General features: G+C 39.7%; 2 protein-coding genes, 1 long non-coding RNA gene and 1 pseudogene across 3 annotated transcripts; 2 read left to right on the forward strand and 2 right to left on the reverse strand.

The window, feature by feature from the left end:
* Positions 1-304: 304 nt before the first annotated feature.
* Positions 305-10,685, reverse strand: LOC140789178 (uncharacterized; annotated as a pseudogene).
* Positions 10,686-11,164: 479 nt separating this feature from the next.
* LOC140789179 (fasciclin-like arabinogalactan protein 13) lies at positions 11,165-11,899 on the forward strand. The gene has a single exon (XM_073138787.1). It carries the CDS (start codon positions 11,165-11,167, stop codon positions 11,897-11,899), a length of 735 nt encoding a protein of 244 aa, XP_072994888.1.
* A 1,653-nt stretch (positions 11,900-13,552) lies between these two features.
* On the reverse strand, positions 13,553-15,130 carry LOC140788462 (uncharacterized). Its single transcript, XR_012109020.1, has 2 exons — positions 15,019-15,130; positions 13,553-14,909 (listed from the first exon to the last, which is right to left on the reverse strand). It is a non-coding gene; the product is annotated as an uncharacterized lncRNA (long non-coding RNA).
* A 1,363-nt stretch (positions 15,131-16,493) lies between these two features.
* On the forward strand, positions 16,494-19,872 carry LOC140788039 (uncharacterized). The gene is given in 3 exon segments (XM_073137130.1): positions 16,494-16,837; positions 16,840-17,242; positions 19,605-19,872. Coding segments are annotated over 2 exon segments (720 nt in total). The 5' UTR covers position 16,494; the 3' UTR covers positions 17,217-17,242; positions 19,605-19,872.
* The last annotated feature ends 234 nt before the right edge of the window (positions 19,873-20,106 follow it).

Genomic DNA, 20,106 nt, shown 5'->3' on the forward strand with positions numbered 1-20,106 from the left:
ATAAGAGTTTGATAAAAAGAATGTCCAAATTTTCACTACTAGATGATGGCAAGAAAAGGTAGTAATAACACAATTGATCCTCCAACTGACTCAGAAAACAAGAGGGCCAAGAAGATAAAAACAAGATGGAGGACATGCAATATATTACCCAACTCTAAAGCCCAAGATGAAAATTACCGGTACACATTTTTTTTACATGTACCTTGGTTTGTTGAGCAAATAACCCAAACATGATTACATTTGAAGTATATGAAAATAATGGCAATCATATATTAACAGTCACAGGTCAACAAACAGCGCCTAGTTGGACGGCCTGAGAAAAAGATAAAATTTTCTCCAGTATCTGTACAAAATTTTGGGAAGGTGCTTAACTGGTGCTGGTGCAAGTACAGACTCAAGAATTTACAACATCGCGGCAAATGGAAATTATCACAAGATCCTCACAGTAAAGTAGAGTATGGCCTCAATCCATCGGATGGCTGGTCAGGTAAATCATCTCTAAATGGAAGAAACACACAATCTCTCAAATCTGCAATGCAATATGGATTCCTCTTTGGAGATTCAGAGGCATCAGTACACCATCTCTGAAGTAGAAACTTAACACTGGTTCAGATTCGCATCAGTCATATTTGTCGCTCCAGTATCTTCCTTGTTCATCAAATGACAGTCACATTCTTTTTGCTGAAAATTCTGTGCTTTTGAAACCTTACGCTGAAATAACATTCTTTTGATCCTTATCAGCATTCTTCTGACAAGCACAACATTCAGACTGAACCTGTGAAGCTGTTTACTTCCACAAATTTCTTTCACAATTGATATATCTTGAGAAATGTAACATTTTCTAATTGCTGTTAGAAGATTTAAGGAACATGACGTGAGGACATCATGATATCATCAAGGGTTGATAAATGGCCATTAGATCTCCAGGAAGTGGAGAGAATATTATGGACCAACATATAGACAAATATGCACGCAGTCGTGGCAGCAGCCATAGAGACATGAAATCTTTGAGACTACTGAAACATTCTTGTTTTGTTGTTCCAGGCCAGTAACCATGTCGCGTGCATCAGGAACGGACTAATATCCTTAAGAGAAACTCTGTCTGAATCTTTACATTGTCCACTAACTTCAGTATTGCAAGTCCAGCCGGGGCAACTAGACTGCCTGCAATGGAGATATCAGATGTAAACGGAAGAGTTATTTCTGTCCTTTGCAAGTCATTGGAGCTTTCAGTGCATTCACAGCTTTTAGGTATTGGACTCTCTGATCTGCAACTTATCTCTACGTTGACTAGTTCTTGTGGAGACGGGCAGAACTTGGGATGTTGCATTGAGCTACTGGAACGTTTCCAGCTTCCAGTATGACACTTGCATCAGAGTTAGGTAATGCGTTATCAGAAAAGGCATATCCCATTACTTGTAACAACTTTGTGAGGACTTTGTTGCAATGGAACCTCTTGTACCTCATTGCAGCTTATTTTGGGAGCATTTGCAACACCAGAAATTTTATCAGCGGGGTACCTGCCATTTAGATCATCATTTGTGCCAAGCTTCCCTAATATCGTTGGTTTAGAATTTGATGCTGCTGTCTGATTATCAGCATGTGAACTGTTGAAGCAAATCCAATTACACAAAAGTAAGACAGATAAATTCTGAAGGATGTACGTTGTGATTTTCTCAACCAATAGCAACAATCCCCAAAATCCATATACATATACATATTTACATCAAGAAAAAAATTCAAAGAGGAAACTTAATAAATATTTTCTTTTTTGTAATGACTAAAAGTACTAATAAAAAGTAAGGAACTTCCTATCAAACAGTAGAACATTATCTACCCTGATAAATGAAAATATTTCCTATTCCATTCTATTATATCTACAGAAACAAGAGAGCTATAATATATGCATATACATATATATCCACACAAAATCTAGAAAATAACTAGTGCAAGAAAATAAAGAACATATATATATATATATGGTGCAATTTCAATCAGTATAAAATGAACTGATGGCACTATCACAATACAGTCAGCACCATCACCTTGTATAGATTCTCAGAGATATTATAGAGATATATGAAGTAGAGAGCCGCCTCTAGATTGAAAAATACACAACTTCAGGCATGAACAAGTGGATGACTATGAGAGAGTTTCCAAATTGCAAAATTTACATATAACATATCTTCAAAACAATAAATACCAAAAGGTTTCATCAAAATTGATTCCTTACAGAAAATGAGTGACGGTTCGGCAACACGAGCAAGATTTGAACATGATAAAGATGAGGAAGTTGGGAAGAACGTGAAGAAAATATTGGAGAAGTAATGCATGTAACTTAATGGAGAATAGGAAGTCTATCAATTGAAGGAGTAACAGAGAAGCAACTTAAGATTATAAAGAGCCTAAGACCTCAATAAGTTGTCAAATATGCCAACAGGATCTTGAAACATGCAGCTATGATCTAAGCTGAAGAAACCCAAAATGTTTGTACTACCATCAGAGGCAAGTCTAATAGAAACAGCAAGCAAATCTGACTCAGCCAGCAATTAGTTAGGGAAAACTTCAAGATTTATACATTTTCGTAATTGTTATACAAGAATGAAAGATTATTAGAGATCAAGGGAAGCTCAACTTGGAAATTTCAGGTCAAATGGAAATACCTCTGCAATGTAAAAGCCCAGCTATTCACAATATCCTCTAGATAAGCTACTTGTGACAAAATATGAAGGTAATAATATCTGTCTTTCTTCTCCAGAATCTTGCCACGAATCCGTCCAATTAAGTGTTCTAAGACCTTTCTAATCTCACATGAAACTTCAGTAACTGAAGTATAGACACCTCTATAAGCCAATAAGCCCACTGCAACTAAGCCTCGTACCACACCAGATTGTTCCTTATCCTTAATATTGTTATTTACCCCACTAATGATCTTTTCAGGTGATCCACTCATGAATTAAGCAAGTATTAAATGGCCAAACCCTTCCAGGGCCCATTTATATCTGTGCATGGGCCTTCTTTTAGCTTTGAGGTTAGCCAGCAAAGTTCAGTTTAACTGTGGATATCGTAAAATCTGATAGCCAAATGTGGCAATTGCCAACATCAAATTCCCTTCACAACTTTACTATAGAGATTTCTTGAAACTAATTCTGATGGCCATGATGCTGCACATGAATCGTCTGGTGGTCCTTTCTGTTCGAATATGGTGACAATCCCTGTTGACTGTCTCTGGACAGCTGAGGTTGGCTATCTCTGCAAGAGGCTACACTATTGGAAGCTAACCTCTCCAAACCCCCTGGTGTTTCTGTTGATGCAGTTGCTTGTCTGATCCTATTGTCATGCATTTCATCTTCTGAATAAAGTTCGCCAGTGCATGTCACTTCACTCTGATCATTAGAGTTGTTCCCATGAGATCTGTGATGCACCAACTGAACATATTGTTGACTAGATCCTTGGATAATTTTGATGCACACGAATTAATCACCTGATCAAGGTTATAATTCCCATCAATAGCCAAAGAAAATCGTGGCACAGTATGCTCTGAAACACAAGAAGCAGTTTGATCTAACACATCCTTGGTGAAGAACTGTCTTATTCCATGTGGAAGTTGATGAATCTCCATTTCGCAAGTGGCCTAAAAAATTAAAATAAGGAAAACAAGTACCGTTTGTAATAAGCAGCACAATTAATGGCGCAGTGGCAAGCAAATTACTGACCATCCAAAATTTCTTATTACACTAAAAGAACAAGCATGACAAGGAGAAATTTGCTTCTGCAATCTGCAGAGAAAAGATGTCTTGATTTTGAATGATCTATTAAGCATGTTAACATTAGTAAACTCATATAATATAAAGATTTCATGTTAGCATTGGAGACTTGAATTACAAGTTGCAAAGCACACAAAAGAGACATCTGCTAAGTTCCAAAAAGATAGAGATCAAAGTGCACTCATGTGAGTGGTAAGAACTGCATTTACTTTTTACATCAGTAACAGATATTGAAAGAATATATATCAGTTGGTTTTTGGTAAACTAAAGATTGCATTATAATATGAAAAGAATAATGCCAATATCCATTGAACTTGTGAAGAATAATAAAATTCCATGGCCAAAAATTAAATAGTATCATCCTTAAGTTGTGAAAAGAGTAATACAGAGCCATTTGCAATTAAATTCCATGGTACTTTAAGAAAGTTTCCTATTTCTCATACTTCAGATCAAAGAATAGAAGTTTACTATCAAAACTAGAGACTGTTGCATGCATTCCCAGGAGCATCACCAGTTGCTTTACTCCACATGATAAACTAATGCAACAGAGTGGAAGGATGTAAAGAGAATCAGAGACCTTTTTTTTTCTGTCAAACGGAAAGTGGAAAACTAAAATGGGCAACACATAGGACAGAGGACTTAATTACAGGTTCTCTTTTAATTTTCTCTGAAGTCCATATTAAACTGTCAAGAAAAGAGCACCCAACATTACAAGAAAATGTAAATGTTTCCAGCTACTTCTAGTGAAAAGAAAAGGAAAATAGACACAACCTTGATGCCCACACCAACTGTATAACTCTAGGAATAAAAGCAGCAATATATACAGTCTGATTCAACTGAAACCTACCAGTATAATCATGGTTGCAGATGCACACAGAATCAACCTGTTCGATGAATGAATTCCACGCTTCTGAAGGTATCCTTATCCTGTCATCAGTTCCTTCTTGTGGAGGTGATTTGATGGTTTGTGGAATCTCACAATGCTCGCCCTGTGGTTCATGGAATTCATCAATGGCCCATAAATCCAGTCTTGGCATGTAGATCACGCATCTCCCCACATTTAGGCACTTCACTATTGAAAATGGAAATTGGTCAAACATATAAGCTTCAGAAAGCAGCCAGAAATTAACATACTCTATGCAATATTAGAATGCACAATCATCCTCATTAATCAAGGGAAAAGCCATCTCATACATTAAATGGACAAGCTGCTATATAGAAAAGCTACTGAGATGAAAAAGGAAGAACATACATAGGATTTGTGTGAGTCCACGAATAATATCTCCATATCCTTCTTGTGACATAGTAGCAAGATTAACCTTCTGAATTTCTATCTGGCCTATAAATCCATGCAGAAGACAAGAAGCTAAATGTTGTTGGCCAGATCTAGGTGCTCCGGTAATCAGAACTCGAAATCCCGAAGACTTCTGCAGTGACTTAATATGCATACAAGAATCAGAAGGCTTTGATCTGAAGACATCAAATTTCTCATAATTGCCATTGTCATCATCTGGAGTTTTTGAATGATTAGATCCTGAATTACCAGTTACCAGACCATAGCGAGAGAGAATTCTTATAATCTCACTTGCTATATACTGCTCTTGGATTAAAGAAGGAAGATGAGACCACCAAAGGACGACGGAATTCCTTTGTGTTCCAAAGCTGAATCAATAACATCTTTAATAGATTCCGATGCCTTGACAAGAGAAGAAGGTAACCAGATCCGTTCATCCATATGAACTGAGATGAGAAGGTACAGCAATGGTTTTAGAAGACACGGAAGGAGATGAGAATCAAGAGGTGAAGAAACTATATCATTTGCAGCCATTCCTGCTTTCTCCGTGAACATGGAGGAGGGGCAGCAGCAAGAGCAGCCAGCCAATCCCTTCCTCCACAACAAATGACGGCAAAGAAGGAAGTCTACCATGAACATTGCCTTTTTCTGCAGAAGACATAAGCTTTTGTAAGGCACAATTTCTCTTCAGCATTCATTGCTGCTTGAGTGCAAAGTGCCTGTAGATCAGCACCAGCATAACCAGCAGTTTGATTTGCAATCAGTGAAAGAAGAGACGCAGATACAGGGTTTGGCCAACTTTTAGTGTGAAGTGAGAGGATAGAAGATCTATCTTTCAACGTAGGTAGTGGAAAATATATCTCACGATCAAATCTTCCTGGTCGCCTCAGAGCAGGGTCAACAGCATCAGGACGATTTGTAGCACCTATTACTATAACTGAGCCTCGTGATTTCAAGCCGTCAAGCAGGGAGAGTAAAGTTGACACGACTGAATTATGTGTTTGATCTTGTTGCCTAGATCGACATGGAGCTAAGCCGTCTATCTCATCAAAAAATATAATAGAAGGTTGAGATTTCTCAGCCACTTGAAAAAGAAGTCTCAACTGTCGCTCAGCATCGCCAACATACTTTCCTAAGCAATCAGCACCTTTACGAGCAAAATAAGCAATTCGTTTATTCCCACGAGAGCATGCACCTATCAGTGCCCGCACCACTAGTGTTTTACCTGTACCAGGATAACCATGCAATAGAACTCCTCGTGGAGGTGAAAGGCCCAAAGTACTGAAGAACTCGGGATACAAAAGAGGTAATATTACAACTTCCTTCATGCACTGAATGACTTCTTTCAGCCCAGCAACAGATTCCCAACCACCATTCAATTTTTCATCTTCAGAAGAACCTCCGATGTAGACAGGTGCAATTCTTACGAGGTCTCGATGAAGCCTCTTCCCTTCCCCGTTTAAGAACTCTTCATCCTCGCCACAGTTTTCCAACCATTTCTCTTCAGACTCTAAATCCTTTCTACATGCATCATGTGAAATCTTTCTCATATCCAACTTCAACATTTTAGCTTTCATTTTTCCTTATTAGTCGGGTGTGTAGTCATCTCCTTGAGGTTGGAAGAGATGCCGATGATCATTGCATGCTATAAGAAATTTCCGATGATCAAATATACAGCCTCTGCTGCTACAAGGCTGCAACAAAGGACTGCATATAAGGAGGGTGGAGAGAGAGAAAATCAAGATACATCATCCATAGAAAATAAAATTTATATGACCAAATGGTAGGTCTTGGGGCATCGGTCAACGCGACAACCAATAGTTGCTCCAGGTCTCCCACAGCGACTACACTTCAATGCCCTTCCCCTGCAAAGTGCAGCTCTAACATTTTTCAGGCATCCTAAACCAGCAAAGTAAACCTGAAATGTCACAAAATGCATATGTTTTAGGTTTCTTCAACAAACCCAAGGTCATCACCAGATCAACCTAGACCAGTTTTGTCAGTACATAATGGCAATACAATACAGCCAGTAGTAAGAAGAGTATGCATTGTAGCATAATTTAAGCGCACTAACCACTAAACTAATTCAGCTTCATTGGCAGTACTGATGCACAATAATTAATAGAAGAATAATGCGACCATTTAAGAGAAAATTTTGGACATACAGACATTCAATAAATATGGCGTCATCATGCTACCATGAAAGACATTACAATGCAGTTCAAGAGCATGTCTCAACTGTATAAAGTATAAACTGCCAAAGGTACCTGAAGATGTCAAACATGAAACATGATAAACAGGCAGCATCTTCTAAGCTCATCAAATAATAGTATAGTTTGTTTACAGAACAAGTGTGCTTTCAGGAGATTTGGAAATTTTAACTATAAACAAATATGGTTCATGTGTTGCAACCTGCATGTAATAAAATATAACAGAAAATGCACTATTTCCTATTTGTTTTGCTGCTAAAGTAGCAACATAAGATGGTCAGAAACTTCAAATGTCAAATTTATTGTTGTTTTAATTAGTTAGCTTAAGTTACATTTGATCTTGGTTCGACATCCTACTAAAGTTTAACCCGACCCAAGTATGGAATTATTCGATTATTAAATGGACAGGATATGGATCATGAAGTTAGATCTTGGTTCTGATTCTAAACAAAAATTAGACATAAACACTAACTTACTATAATAAAATTCAATGAACTGGACACAGTTTTCTACATATTGACCAGATCCGGCCCAAAAATAGATTTAAATACCTGGAATTAGCCATCAATCTAGAGGATAGATAAAACCAGATTTCATTATTTATCCATCTCCACTCTTCTTCAACTGATTCTTGCCATATGTCTATGCTAAGAAACATTTTAAGAACAAACTATTGATTCAACATAACCTAGAGGATAGAATTAAGATGATTTTCTAAAACTTATGTCAACTACCAATTACCTAAAAGTAAGTCTCTAACTTCGTGTTGGTGTGAAAGATTCATATCTACATATGCCAACATGCTACATATCCTGCCTAAGAATAGTTCAATAATATAGGAAGACACAATCCAATACAAGAATTGCCATAAGAAAACACAGTAAAAAAATAGTTAAATATATATATTACTTGCCTTGCAGAAAAATTGTGGCCATGGATAGGTTGCAAAATTGCAGCTTCAACTTTAAAATAACTAGATCTCCATAAGGCAGAAAAAAAAAAAACAAGATATTCACAATTAAAGCAGGTAGCATGTAACAACTTAAAATACGGTAACTATGCACTAACCATTTCGACCTTTTTTTTGGATGAAGTTTGTTTAGATTATTAGTAGGTAAAGGCAGCAATGCTTGGATGAAAATACCTCTGGACTCCAAACAGCACAATGCTGATGAACCCAAACCCGAGCAATGCCGAAACGATCATGTATGGGACCCAAAAGCCTACCAAGCCATCCAGGATCATCCCCAAAACCATCCCACACATCATAGTTTGATTCTTCCGAAGCTAATGATCCTTCATATGTTTCATGATCACTCTCAGTAGACTCCTGAATCAGTATCTTCGGTGGTCTCCCATCTGTCCCTCCCCCACATAGTCCACACCTCCGGCCTTCTTTCATCTTTGGCTGGGTAAGCTTATCCTCCGTAATGGGCAATCCTACACTGCCATTCTTTGCGATATCTTCACTCTCTATGGTCTTGTCATCCGGATGCTCACCAGATCGTGTTTCCACATGATCTTCATAACCCGCATTTTGTGATTCCTGAAGAGGAATTATTGCCTCTTCACCAACTGTTGGCTCAACTTCCTCTTTTCCAACCAAATTCATACACTCAGCCTCATCTCTAATTTCGCAAGTTTGATCAGCACTTGCAAACTCTTTGTTCACTTCATGCCCATCTTCTAAATCTGTTGCTTCTCTAATTTCTTCGTCCGGTGAGGTCTTTCCACTGCTAAGTTCGTGATCATTTGAAGGCAAAACAGCAGCTTTATCAGCACTTTCTTCAACAGCGTCAGATCCCAAGGCCTGAGAATCTGAACCGCCCTCGTCCTCACTAACCACCACTTTCACCTCTTCCTCCTCTTTCTTCAAGCCCCTATCCGACTTCCGAAGAAGATGTTCGCTACCCACTACGGCCGCCTTCTCCCTACCTTTTCCAACCCTAGATCGCAATCTTGATCTCCACTCCTCCCTTCCGCCTCCAAATCCTTCACTTCCCGACTAGACGACGCCAAATCGGCCTCATTTTGATCCACAGAAAGCATCTTTCCCTCTTCCCGACCGTCTCCGCCCCGCTTTTTCTCCCCTTCTTCTTCCTCTTCCTATTCCCACCCGAACCGACACTTGAAGGCGATTCTCCACGCTTAGGCTTCTTCCTCCGGTGGGAAGGGACCGAGAGGAATCCAGCACGGCGGGCGCTCTCCGGACGCGGGAGCTGCGGCGGAGAAGGCTAGGATCATCGTCAACGGTTGGCAACGAGGGGATGTCACGGATGGAGTCCAGCCTCCTCTGCTTCTTCTTAGCTCGGGATCCCGGCGGCCGTCCTCGCCGGCGCTTGCCTGCGCTCCTCCCCGGAGGCGGAGGCGAAGCAACCTCCTTTGTACCGGAGAAGGGCATGAAGAGAGAGAGCGAGAGACAGACGAAGGAAAGGTTTGACGAGGAATGCCCTAAAGAAGAAGGAGCGGAGTTTTATTCGTCTCGTTGGTTGTGCTTACGGAGTGTGAACGTGCGATCTTTTTTCTCCCAATGTCTTGTAGGAAATAGAACGAAGTGAAGCCGGGAGAGTGAACGTGAGAGTCGAATTTAGAGCAAGGAATTTTGTATAGTTGTTAGCAAGGATTTAGTAGATTTGAGGGTGCTTGTTTATTGAACAATCTCGCAACTCCTAAGAACAATTAACCAACATAAAGTGCAAGTTTCTCAGATAATAGCTATGCAAATTTCCAGAGTTGAGGAATGTGGCGTCTTCTAACTGGTTCACAAAATTAGTAGATTTTGCTTTGTGTTCGTCTTCCAATCATAACAGAATACCTGGATAAATTACTGGCAAAACTTATTAACACATTAGCTAGGAGTTTTGTACTCGCTATTCGCTGAATAATTGCGTGAATAAGATTATATAATGGCTATAAATCAAGCTAAAATCCTATAATGAGCTTCGCGTCCCTTAGGGTTGGTTAGCTTGTAACATATAATTAGGCCAATTTAAACCGGGCCCAAAAACTTTGGGCCTATTTCGTATACATCTTAAGCTGAGCCATTACCTTAGGCTTGCATAGATATATTGATCAAATCCTAAAACATTTCTACAAATTTTGAACAAGCTTACCAGCCATGAAGAAACAAAGTCATCGGACAAGTCGTCCCCTTCTTGTCCTCTGAAGAAAAGAAAAGAAAATTGTCACATTCCGTTGTAGGTTTCCGGACAAACCTCTCCTGATTAGTTGACTTTGATCACAAAAAAAACTGTGGATATTTAAAATATTTTTGTCCCCGTGACAAACGAACACGAGGATTTTCCTTGATATTTCAAATAGAATCCCTCTGGGCTCTGGTATTAATTTGTGGGCAACCACTAACTTTCTACATTATTAAGAAGAAAAGCTCAGATTAGCATGAGTTTATTAGTTTATTGCCGACATAATTAGCAGAAGCTCTTCAATTAGACAAAAATAACTCGGCCGTTTCCTTAATACGAAGGAATTAAACAAGAGTAATTTAGTTAAAATAGCAAGCTTACAGAAAGAACATTATTTCTTGTGATAAATCTCATCCTAGATATGTAATAGATAATTTATAGTGAAAATTTTTACGTCTACGTGCATGATTTGATCTGTCAAAAGAAAATATCATAAAGCTATAAGATGATGGTTTTCAAACATGTACAAGGAAAGCAAAAGTTGAGTTAATTTATATATACACATAATGACTTGTAAAAATAAGAAACTTTTTAATAATTAGCCAAAATGGCTCTCCACTACCTCCCTCTCTCCAACCAAAATACTAACAAAGCCAGCTCATTCCGTCATCCATCCATAGACTTCCATAATCTCCCTCTCCTCCCACTTGTATATCAACACACACTTCCCTTCTCCTCTCCACCACCACCATGGCTTCCACAACTCTAATCTCCGCCTTCCTCCTATACACAATGCTCGCGACCACCTTTGCCCAACCAGCGGCTCCTGCGCCGTCCCCAGCGGCGCCGATCAACGTCACCGCCATCCTCGCTAAGGCCGGCAACTACAACTCCTTCATTCGCCTCCTCAACCACACCCGTGTCAACGAGGTGATCGACAGACAGGTCAACGACTCCAACAATGCCATCACCCTCTTCGCCCCCACCGATAACGCCTTTCTCAACCTCCCCTCCGGCACCATCAACAACCTCACCCAGCAGCAGCAGATCGAGCTCACTTTATACCACTTACTTCCTCAATTTTACACCTTTGCCACCTTCGCCACCGCGAGCAATCCGTTGAACACCGAGGCGGCCGGGGAAGGCGGGCAGTATACGCTTAACGTGACCGGCACCGGCAATCAGGTGAACATCTCCACTGGCGTTGTTGTGACGCCGATCTCTTACTCAATACGCGCCGAGCGCCCACTTGCCGTGTACTCGGTGGAGAAGGTCTTGTTGCCTTATGCTATTTTCGGAACTAAGACTCCTCCGTCAGCTCCGGCGGCGGCGCCGCCTGGACAGAATCATAAGAGCCCGCCGGCGGCGGAAGCACCGTCGATGCCGTCGTCGCCTCCGCCGGAGGGATCTTTGACTGCTAGATTGGAAGTTTGGAGTTGGGTCGTGAGTATGGGAGTGATGGGTGTCATCGGAAGTTTGCTTTGACGCGTTGCAGGGCATTATTTAATTAATTTGGTCGTTTGATTTGATACAATATATAAAGTTGTTGAACTTATTGCTTGTGTTCATGTATTCGTCTCATAAAGAATAATTCTATTCATGTATACTTTCTTGATTCCAAGGAATTCATGAATCATATATACGTAGTTACGCTGGTCTTTGTGTCATATATCTTGGTATTTTGCAAATTAGCAGGCCTAAATTGGCCCAACGAACCGAGACCGAAACAAAGTCCAGCAGTAGAGCAAAGAGAGGAAATAAAGCCATACATCTACAATGCAGTCCGTAGTGTATGCTTAATTTCCACAATCCTAATTGGCACTTCTCTCTGTAATCATTTGGGATCAAATCGAAGGAAGAACAATACTCCAATCAAATTTGAGCCCACAAATAGATAATCCATGGCTCACACGGTCGAAGCTATGGCAAAGTGGGCTTTTTAAGGATGCGAGCGTCGACTCCGCTCTTCATTTCAATGCCTCGTGACGGCGTTACTAAGTTTCCTTCAATCGATCCTTCTCTTTTCCATGATTTAGTCGCGGTGGAGCCGAGGAAAGGCTTCTTTAATCTAAACTTCTTCGTTTGCTAGCCATCTTTAATTTTTGGCACTTTCAAGTCGTAATGTGTGATTTAATTCCAACACGCATTTGTGTTGGTGGGAACCATCGGACTTTTGTTGCTCGCTCACGCAAGCCATTGGCTTCTTACACAATCGCTGACGCCATCGATTTGGATCTGGAGTCACCCACCAAACAGCGTTTGGCTCTTTGGCTTCTTCGTAAATATACTATCATAAGAAAAATAATCCTTCTATATAACAAGTCTCGGATAGAAGTCGAATATCTTAACCCTTTTCCACCTTCGTATGTCGACCATAGATCAGGACCCCGCACGATGACATCAGATCGGCCGTTGATCTAAAACATGGACGGCTTCTTATGTACGGCTTTAGGTGTAAGTGTAATTCTCAAACACGTCATAGAAGATTTGGCTCCCCGCCATCCCCGAGATTCGTTGGAGATGCCTGTTGTCACGCTGACAAGTCAGGACAGCGTTAACGTGTGCCCTAGAGGGTCCGGTGGAGGCCGAGCTGACGTGGGGATGATGTAATGGCTTCAAATTTCCAAATGTCCACGTCGGCAACGTGGTGTGTATGAGTGGTTGACCGGTCAACTTCGTTGGTGGGCCGGTCGCCCTTCGCGTCGTTTGCCCCCTTCCACGCTCCCTCGTGTACGAATCAGAACCGCCCGCGTTTCTATTAAATCCATTCGGTGTTAGATAACGGCGGCTGCCTAACTGGCACTCATATTTATACACGTGTTACCCAATCAAATGTGATGCTGTCACACATAATATAGTAATCTAAGACGTCTTAGACTGTGATGTAAAGTTTATGGGTCTCAAATCCGACAGCTTAACAAGAGTAGGAAAGGTCAGCAAGTGGCATCCACTGGTTTGGTTTGAGTGCAATGGTTATTCTTTCAACTTTTTTAAAAAAAAAAAAAAAACAAAAAGAGAAAAATATTCAATTAAAAGATTTTAATAAATATTAAATATTATTTTCAATGCGATTAGCATAAACATGCTATTGGATGGCAGAGATATATATACTTGTCATTATGATTACTGAGTGTCGTCTCAATCGAATCAATTTCTTCCCTAAATTTCAAATATATATACTTGTTAATTGTTACAGATCACGTACTTGATCCACAAGTTTCTGTGGGCCCCGATGCAACTCCTACCCTATTACTACCCAATCAGTACTCGAAACGTCATATTTGATCGCCGTTGGCTGTTCATGAGATGCACGAGAAAATCTCGCCACCCCGCGCTAATGCGTGACGTCACCGTGGTGACTACCCACATGGAAGCCTATGCGGGCCCCGCACAGCCAACGGGCTTACGCCTCTCCACGTCATCCCGAAACCGAGCGCGATTTAGGATAAATGGACGAAGACGAAGGGAAGCGGAGTAGTGGTCCCTATCCGGTACCTGTTGTCGACGTCACCTGGCTCTCTCTCTGACGTCATCTCTCTATCTTCTAATTATATATCCCCTCCTCTCCCATTTCCCCCTCCTTGTACCGATCTCGAATAAATCAGCCGAAAAGAAGAAAAAAACTAGCAACAACTTGGCACCAAAATAAGAATGCATCAAGCGATCCCCTACAGTAACGGTCGTACCTGGATCCGTCCGACTTCGCCATCGGCAAACGGCACTACGGCGGAGGCGACGACGCCGTCTCTATCTCCATCCCCATCCCCATCATCGGGCGACGGCGTGAGGCGGGCGGTGGCGGAGAATCCGGTGGCGGTGGTGGGGAGGCGGGGATGCTGCATGAGCCACGTGGTGAAACTGCTGCTCCAGGGGTTAGGGGTCAACCCCACGGTTTACGAGGTCAACGATGGCAGCGCCGACGAGGCCGCGATTCTCGAGGAGTTCGCCGACGCCGCTCCCCCGCGGGGAGGAGGCGGCACCGCTTCCGACGGAGTGGTTCTTCCGGCGGTGTTCATAGGTGGTAGGCTCGTGGGAGGATTGGATCGGCTCATGGCGGTCCACATCTCCGGCGAGCTCATTCCAATCTTGAAGGAAGCCGGAGCTTTGTGGCTTTGAAACCATCTTTTCACACTCTTCTTTTTGGGGTTTTTCAATGTTAGAGGTGCGTGATCTAATCGTGACTGTCTGATTAGGTGATAGAACACTACTCGCCTTTTAGACTTAGTTTCCATACTCTGCTGTGGTTACTATTGATGTAGGGGTTTGATGAGTGATTTAGAGGAAATTAGTGACCCTCTTCCCAAGTTTCATATATGTACATATGAATGTTGAGATATTTTAGTTGTAAATAAAAAAAAAAAAAAAAAAAAAAAAAAGAGGAAAAGCTTTCTTTAGTTGATATATTACACTTTTGCGTTTTGCACCTTGCACCTCGCAATATGTAACCTTATGCTTCTACCGCGTCATCAGTTGCTGCACATGTCGTACTTTTACCCTAAAAAAAAAATTAGAATACTATGAGCTTCACAAGAGGTTTATGTACTTGATTAGTGCAAACAAAGTTTATATAATTGAGGAGAAACGATCAGATCAATAGCTCGCACATTATAGTCGTAAAGTATCATTCATTCTATGGGCGGCCACTAGAAATAACCAAGGAGATGGGCCTTTTGCATTGCCCATTACGCCGGTGTGATTTTAATACAACTATTCTGGAATAGTAAGTTCCACTATTCTTTAGTACTAATAGAACTCCACAATAAATATCGTACTTTTTAATTCCTCTGTTGTTACGTTACTAAAGTTAGTTTCTTTCGTGGTCGTATTGGTTAGTTGGATAAGTAGTCTCTGTCACTTAGCAATTTCTATCCTCGTAATGCTTTTGGGTGTGGAAAAGTGCCTTAAATTCTGGTAGATGGTTCTCCAAGAAAGGCAGTTAGTTCCCACTCGCGGAGCAGAAGATACTATTTTTTTTTTAACTTCCTAAGATAAAATGTCACCTGACACCTTTGGAGGGAAATTTTAATCTTTTGCCAAATATTCAGTATGTAATGACGAGTAAATGTATTTCACTGCTTTTTTTTTTATAAAAAAAATAGATTTTAATCCTCTTTTCAATGGTTAAACATCACATTAATTTGCAAGAAAAAGGAGGTGGCCAGGTGGGGACAAGTAGGCTGGTGAGACGTTAGGTCATTAAAGAACAACTTGGAAATCTCAAGCCAAGTAGAATAACGAGTCACATTATAGCAGATAAGCTCAACACATCCTCTGCAAGTATCTAAGTATCTTTATCCAGAAACAGATGAATAGGCGTGGGTGATAGGGAGACCTAAGTCCTATTGTCCGCGTATTGCACAATTTTATCCATTCCTATTTATCCAAATTTTCATACATATATATATATATATATATATATATATATATATTACAGTTCCCAATCCTTCTTATATATATATATATATATATATATATATATATATATATATAATAAACAAGGGACAAAAATGTATAATCGATATGTCCACACAAGTAAAATCATGGGTAGGGTCAGGGTCAAGTAGTACAACATCAGCATTCAGCAGCTTGTAAAACGTGTAGAAATTTTCTCCAAAATACATGAGTTAGTTACCACTTTGAAATATATAAAATATCTTATAAAATTAAGAATGCAAACTTGATTTCACCATCGAAACCTCTGTATACAGTCAAACTGACGTAGTTAATTTCTTTGTTTTGCTGTAATTACAATGTCGAAGAATTCGTCCAAAGCGGGCTCAGCCACAAAGTCTTTTTAGGTGATGAAAAGGATATCATGAACAAATGGTAACTACACAATAACTTCTTGAAGGGAGTTAAATTAAATGTTATGCCATCAGTTTTGCTTGTTTAATTTGTTAGTTCCTGGGCCAGTCCATCCTTACTACTAGCTACTGTAATGAGGTGACGAAGCCCATCTAGCCTTTTATTCCCTATGGGCTTCTCCAACACTAATATAGGCAAAATGGAGGGTTCCATTTGCAAATATGTAGGGGGTGGGTAAGATGGGAATTTAACTTACACCATGCCAAAGGATACGAATGCCGTCCACACATTCACTCCAGCTAACCTTGTTTCCCGATTTCCTAAAACCGCCGCCGATGCGGTTCACCGACTCTCCGGTGATATCTCTCACGGCGGGGGGCGCTGTTCTCTCCTTCGAGCAATCCAACTCCTCCTTCCACGTCGGTACCTCCGTCTGGCCCTCCTCCCTCGTCCTCGTCAAGTTCGTCGAGCGCTGGCTCCCCAACAACTCCCCAACCCCTAACCCCTACTCCCACCTCCTTTCATTCCCTGGAAAGCGCGCTGTTGAGCTCGGGTCTGGCTGCGGCCCCGCCGGAATCGGCCTCCTCCGCCTCGGCCTCGATGTCATCCTCACTGACGTCTCCCCGTCCTCCCCGCCCTCCGCCGCAACATCAAGCGTAACCGCCCGCTCCTCCCTCGCTCCCCCAAGCACGCCCTCCTCTACTGGAACAACCCATCACAGATCCGATCCGTCAATCCTCCCTTCGACATCGTCGTCGCGGCCGACGTCGTCTACATGGAGGACTCCGCCGCCCAACTTGTCGACGCCATGGACGCGCTCCTCGCACCCGACGGGGTCGTCCTGCTGGGGTACCAGTTGAGGTCGCCGGAGGCGCACCAGGTGTTCTGGGAAATGTGCAGGAGAATGTTTAGGGTTATCGAGAAGGTACCCAAGGAAGATTTGGATCCCGAGTATGCGTACGAGGAGACCGATGTGTTCTTGCTCAGGAGGCAGTAGGGAAATTGGAGGGCTTCACTCACCAGGTCTGTTGGTTTTCCATTATTGTTTTCCGCCAAAATTATGATCTTTATTTTGCATAATTCTTGTCTTGCGGTAGAACTGAAGGTTTAAAGAATTATAAGTAATTCTACACAAAGGAGGTGAGAATCTAGGGTGATACTGAGTAGATTAATGTTGTAACTTTTTTAATGCCACTTCTGTGGATAAGAAATTTCTTGACAAACTGACAATTATAACAACAGTTATGTTCTCATTCGATGAGATCAGAAAATGAAGAAAAACATTAGAAAGGAGTGAAACGAGTGACACGAGTTGCCTGGTAATGAATGTTGAGTTGATCTTATCCGTTCACTAAGTTAATTTGAACTTATAACTAGTCCGGTTCTGTTTCCCCGACTTGAGTGCTTCATTTTTTGCTAGTTCCTTAGTGTGAAATTATTTGTCTGTTGGTTATGCATAATTTAGGTAATCATTTACCTCAGGAATAAATGTCAATTCTAGAATATATATTCTTCTTTATTATTTTCAAAATGAGAATTTTATTTTATAAATAATTATTCTTATGTTCACTTATATTCGAAAATAAGTGTGTAATAATTAACTTTGAAGTGATATAAAATAAAGAAAAAGATGAAAAAAAATGTTTTACTTTTTGTGAAATTATCGTGAATACTTTTTGATTTGATATAAAGTATGTTGATTAGATAGATATTAATTGTAAATTAATAATTGAGTTAATGTGTGATATAAGCATTTGATATGAGTGTAGTGACCTAGGGCATAGAGCCATTTAGTTCTTAATGCATTGAGAACTTTAATGATGAAACAAATTTCTTTGATAATTTTGTGACTGGATAAATTTGAACTTTGGATTGTACATGATGCATTTGAGTGTAGTGACCTAGGGCATGGAGCCATTTATTTCTTAATGCATTGAGAATTTTAATGATGAAACAGATCTCTTTGATAATTTTGTGACTGGATAAATTTGAACTTTGGATTGTACATGATGCATTTGATCCTTTGTGAGTTCTCTTTCTTCTTTTTGTGCATGATATTGATCAAAGTTCAAACATCATTCTTTATTGCTGAAATTTGGGATCAGAAAATGAAGAAAAACATTAGAAAGGAGTGAAACGAGTGACACGAGTTGCCTGGTAATGAATGTTGAGTTGATCTTATCCATTCACTAAGTTAATTTGAACTTATAGCTAAGTCCGGTTCTGTTTCCCCGACTTGAGTGCTTCATTTTTTGCTAGTTCCTTAGTGTGAAATTATTTGTTTGTTGGTTATGCGTAATTTAGGTAATCATTTACTTCAGGAATAAAGGTCAATTCTAAAATCTGTATTCTTCTTTATTATTTTCAAAATGAGGATTTTATTTTATGAATATTATTCTTATGTTCACTTATATTCTAAAAAAAGATTTAATAATTAACTTTGAAGTTATATAAAGTGAAGAAAAAGATGAATTAATATGTTTTACTTTTTATAAAATTACCATGAATACTTTTAATTTGATATAAAGTATGTTGATTAGATAGATATTAATTATAAATTAATATTTGAGTTAATGTGTGATATAAGATGTAATTTTGATAAATAGTATTTGTATTCTAGAATGAGATTATTATATTTTTATTATTTTCGAATAAGTAATTATATTCCATAATTAAAAAAAATTGAAATGATTGGGATGAGCTAAGTGATATAGAGTGCTAAAACGTATTAAATAGAAATCAAGAAATATATCAGAGATAAGATTGCTAGGTTGTTCAACTTGACTTTTTAGGATCTTTAGCTAACTCCATGAGTTTTAGATTGCCCCAAACTGTATTTGCGGTCCGAGATTGTATTCAACTGATAATGGAGCTTCACTGCAGCTCTTGGCGCCACTCATGATGATTGATTGTGTTCCTCCATTATTCTTAGCAAAATGAGAGAATGAAATATGGGAGAGGGGGTGGGTTCGGAAAGAGATGAGTGTAGTGACCTAGGGCATGGAGCCATTTATTTCTTAATGCATTGAGAACTTTAATGATAAAACATATCTCTTTGATAATTTTGTGACTGGATAAATTTGAACTTTGGATTGTACATGATGCATTTGATCCTTCGTGAGTTCTCTTTCTTATTTTTGTGCATGATATTGATCAAAGTTCAAACATCATTCTTTATTGCTGAAATTTGGAACTGTTGATTCTGTATTTGATGCGTTCTGATGATCTGTCGTATGTTACTTATTTTAGACATACATTGGAGGTTAGACCTTCCCCTAGCAAGTTTTAAGTAGCAAGTACTTTTCAAATTATTAATCGTTATTCCTTATGCTAACCTTTCGAGCTTGTACTTGTGCTATAATTTATTTGGTCTGTCATCTTACAGGGAAAACACAATGAAGGTATATCAAAGTGTATGCGCTTCGTTGTTCTACAGAGCTGAAAGCCAAATTGGATGATAATAAATGTTCAAACCTCTATTTCTGAGATGACATTATCATGCAATTTCAAGACACTGTGATACTATGCCAAATAGTAGATTTATCATTGTTTTTCGTATATAAAGGGCATGATTTGTGCATATTCTTTAAGGAATTTAATTGACCATCATATTCTATAGAGTAATTGATGAAACCATGTGGCCATTTAAGCAACGTCACTGGCATTACTATTTACTAACTTCTATTCTTTTGGAGAGCCTGATAGTTATCCTGTGTCTTAATTGTAACTATTCCAATCGTAATATCAGCACACTGGTTTAGAAGTCCATTTCTATTAACTATATTGTTGTCATTTTGTTCGACATTCAGCAATCTGTCTTCACATATAATATATTCTTGATCATGCAGATCATGTCTGTTTAGAATGCCAATTGCATTATGGTACAC

The sequence above is a fragment of the Typha latifolia genome, chromosome 5 (genome assembly GCF_019914945.1).
Source record: "Typha latifolia isolate L0001 chromosome 5, TyphaL0001v2, whole genome shotgun sequence".
Lineage (NCBI taxonomy): Eukaryota > Viridiplantae > Streptophyta > Magnoliopsida > Poales > Typhaceae > Typha > Typha latifolia.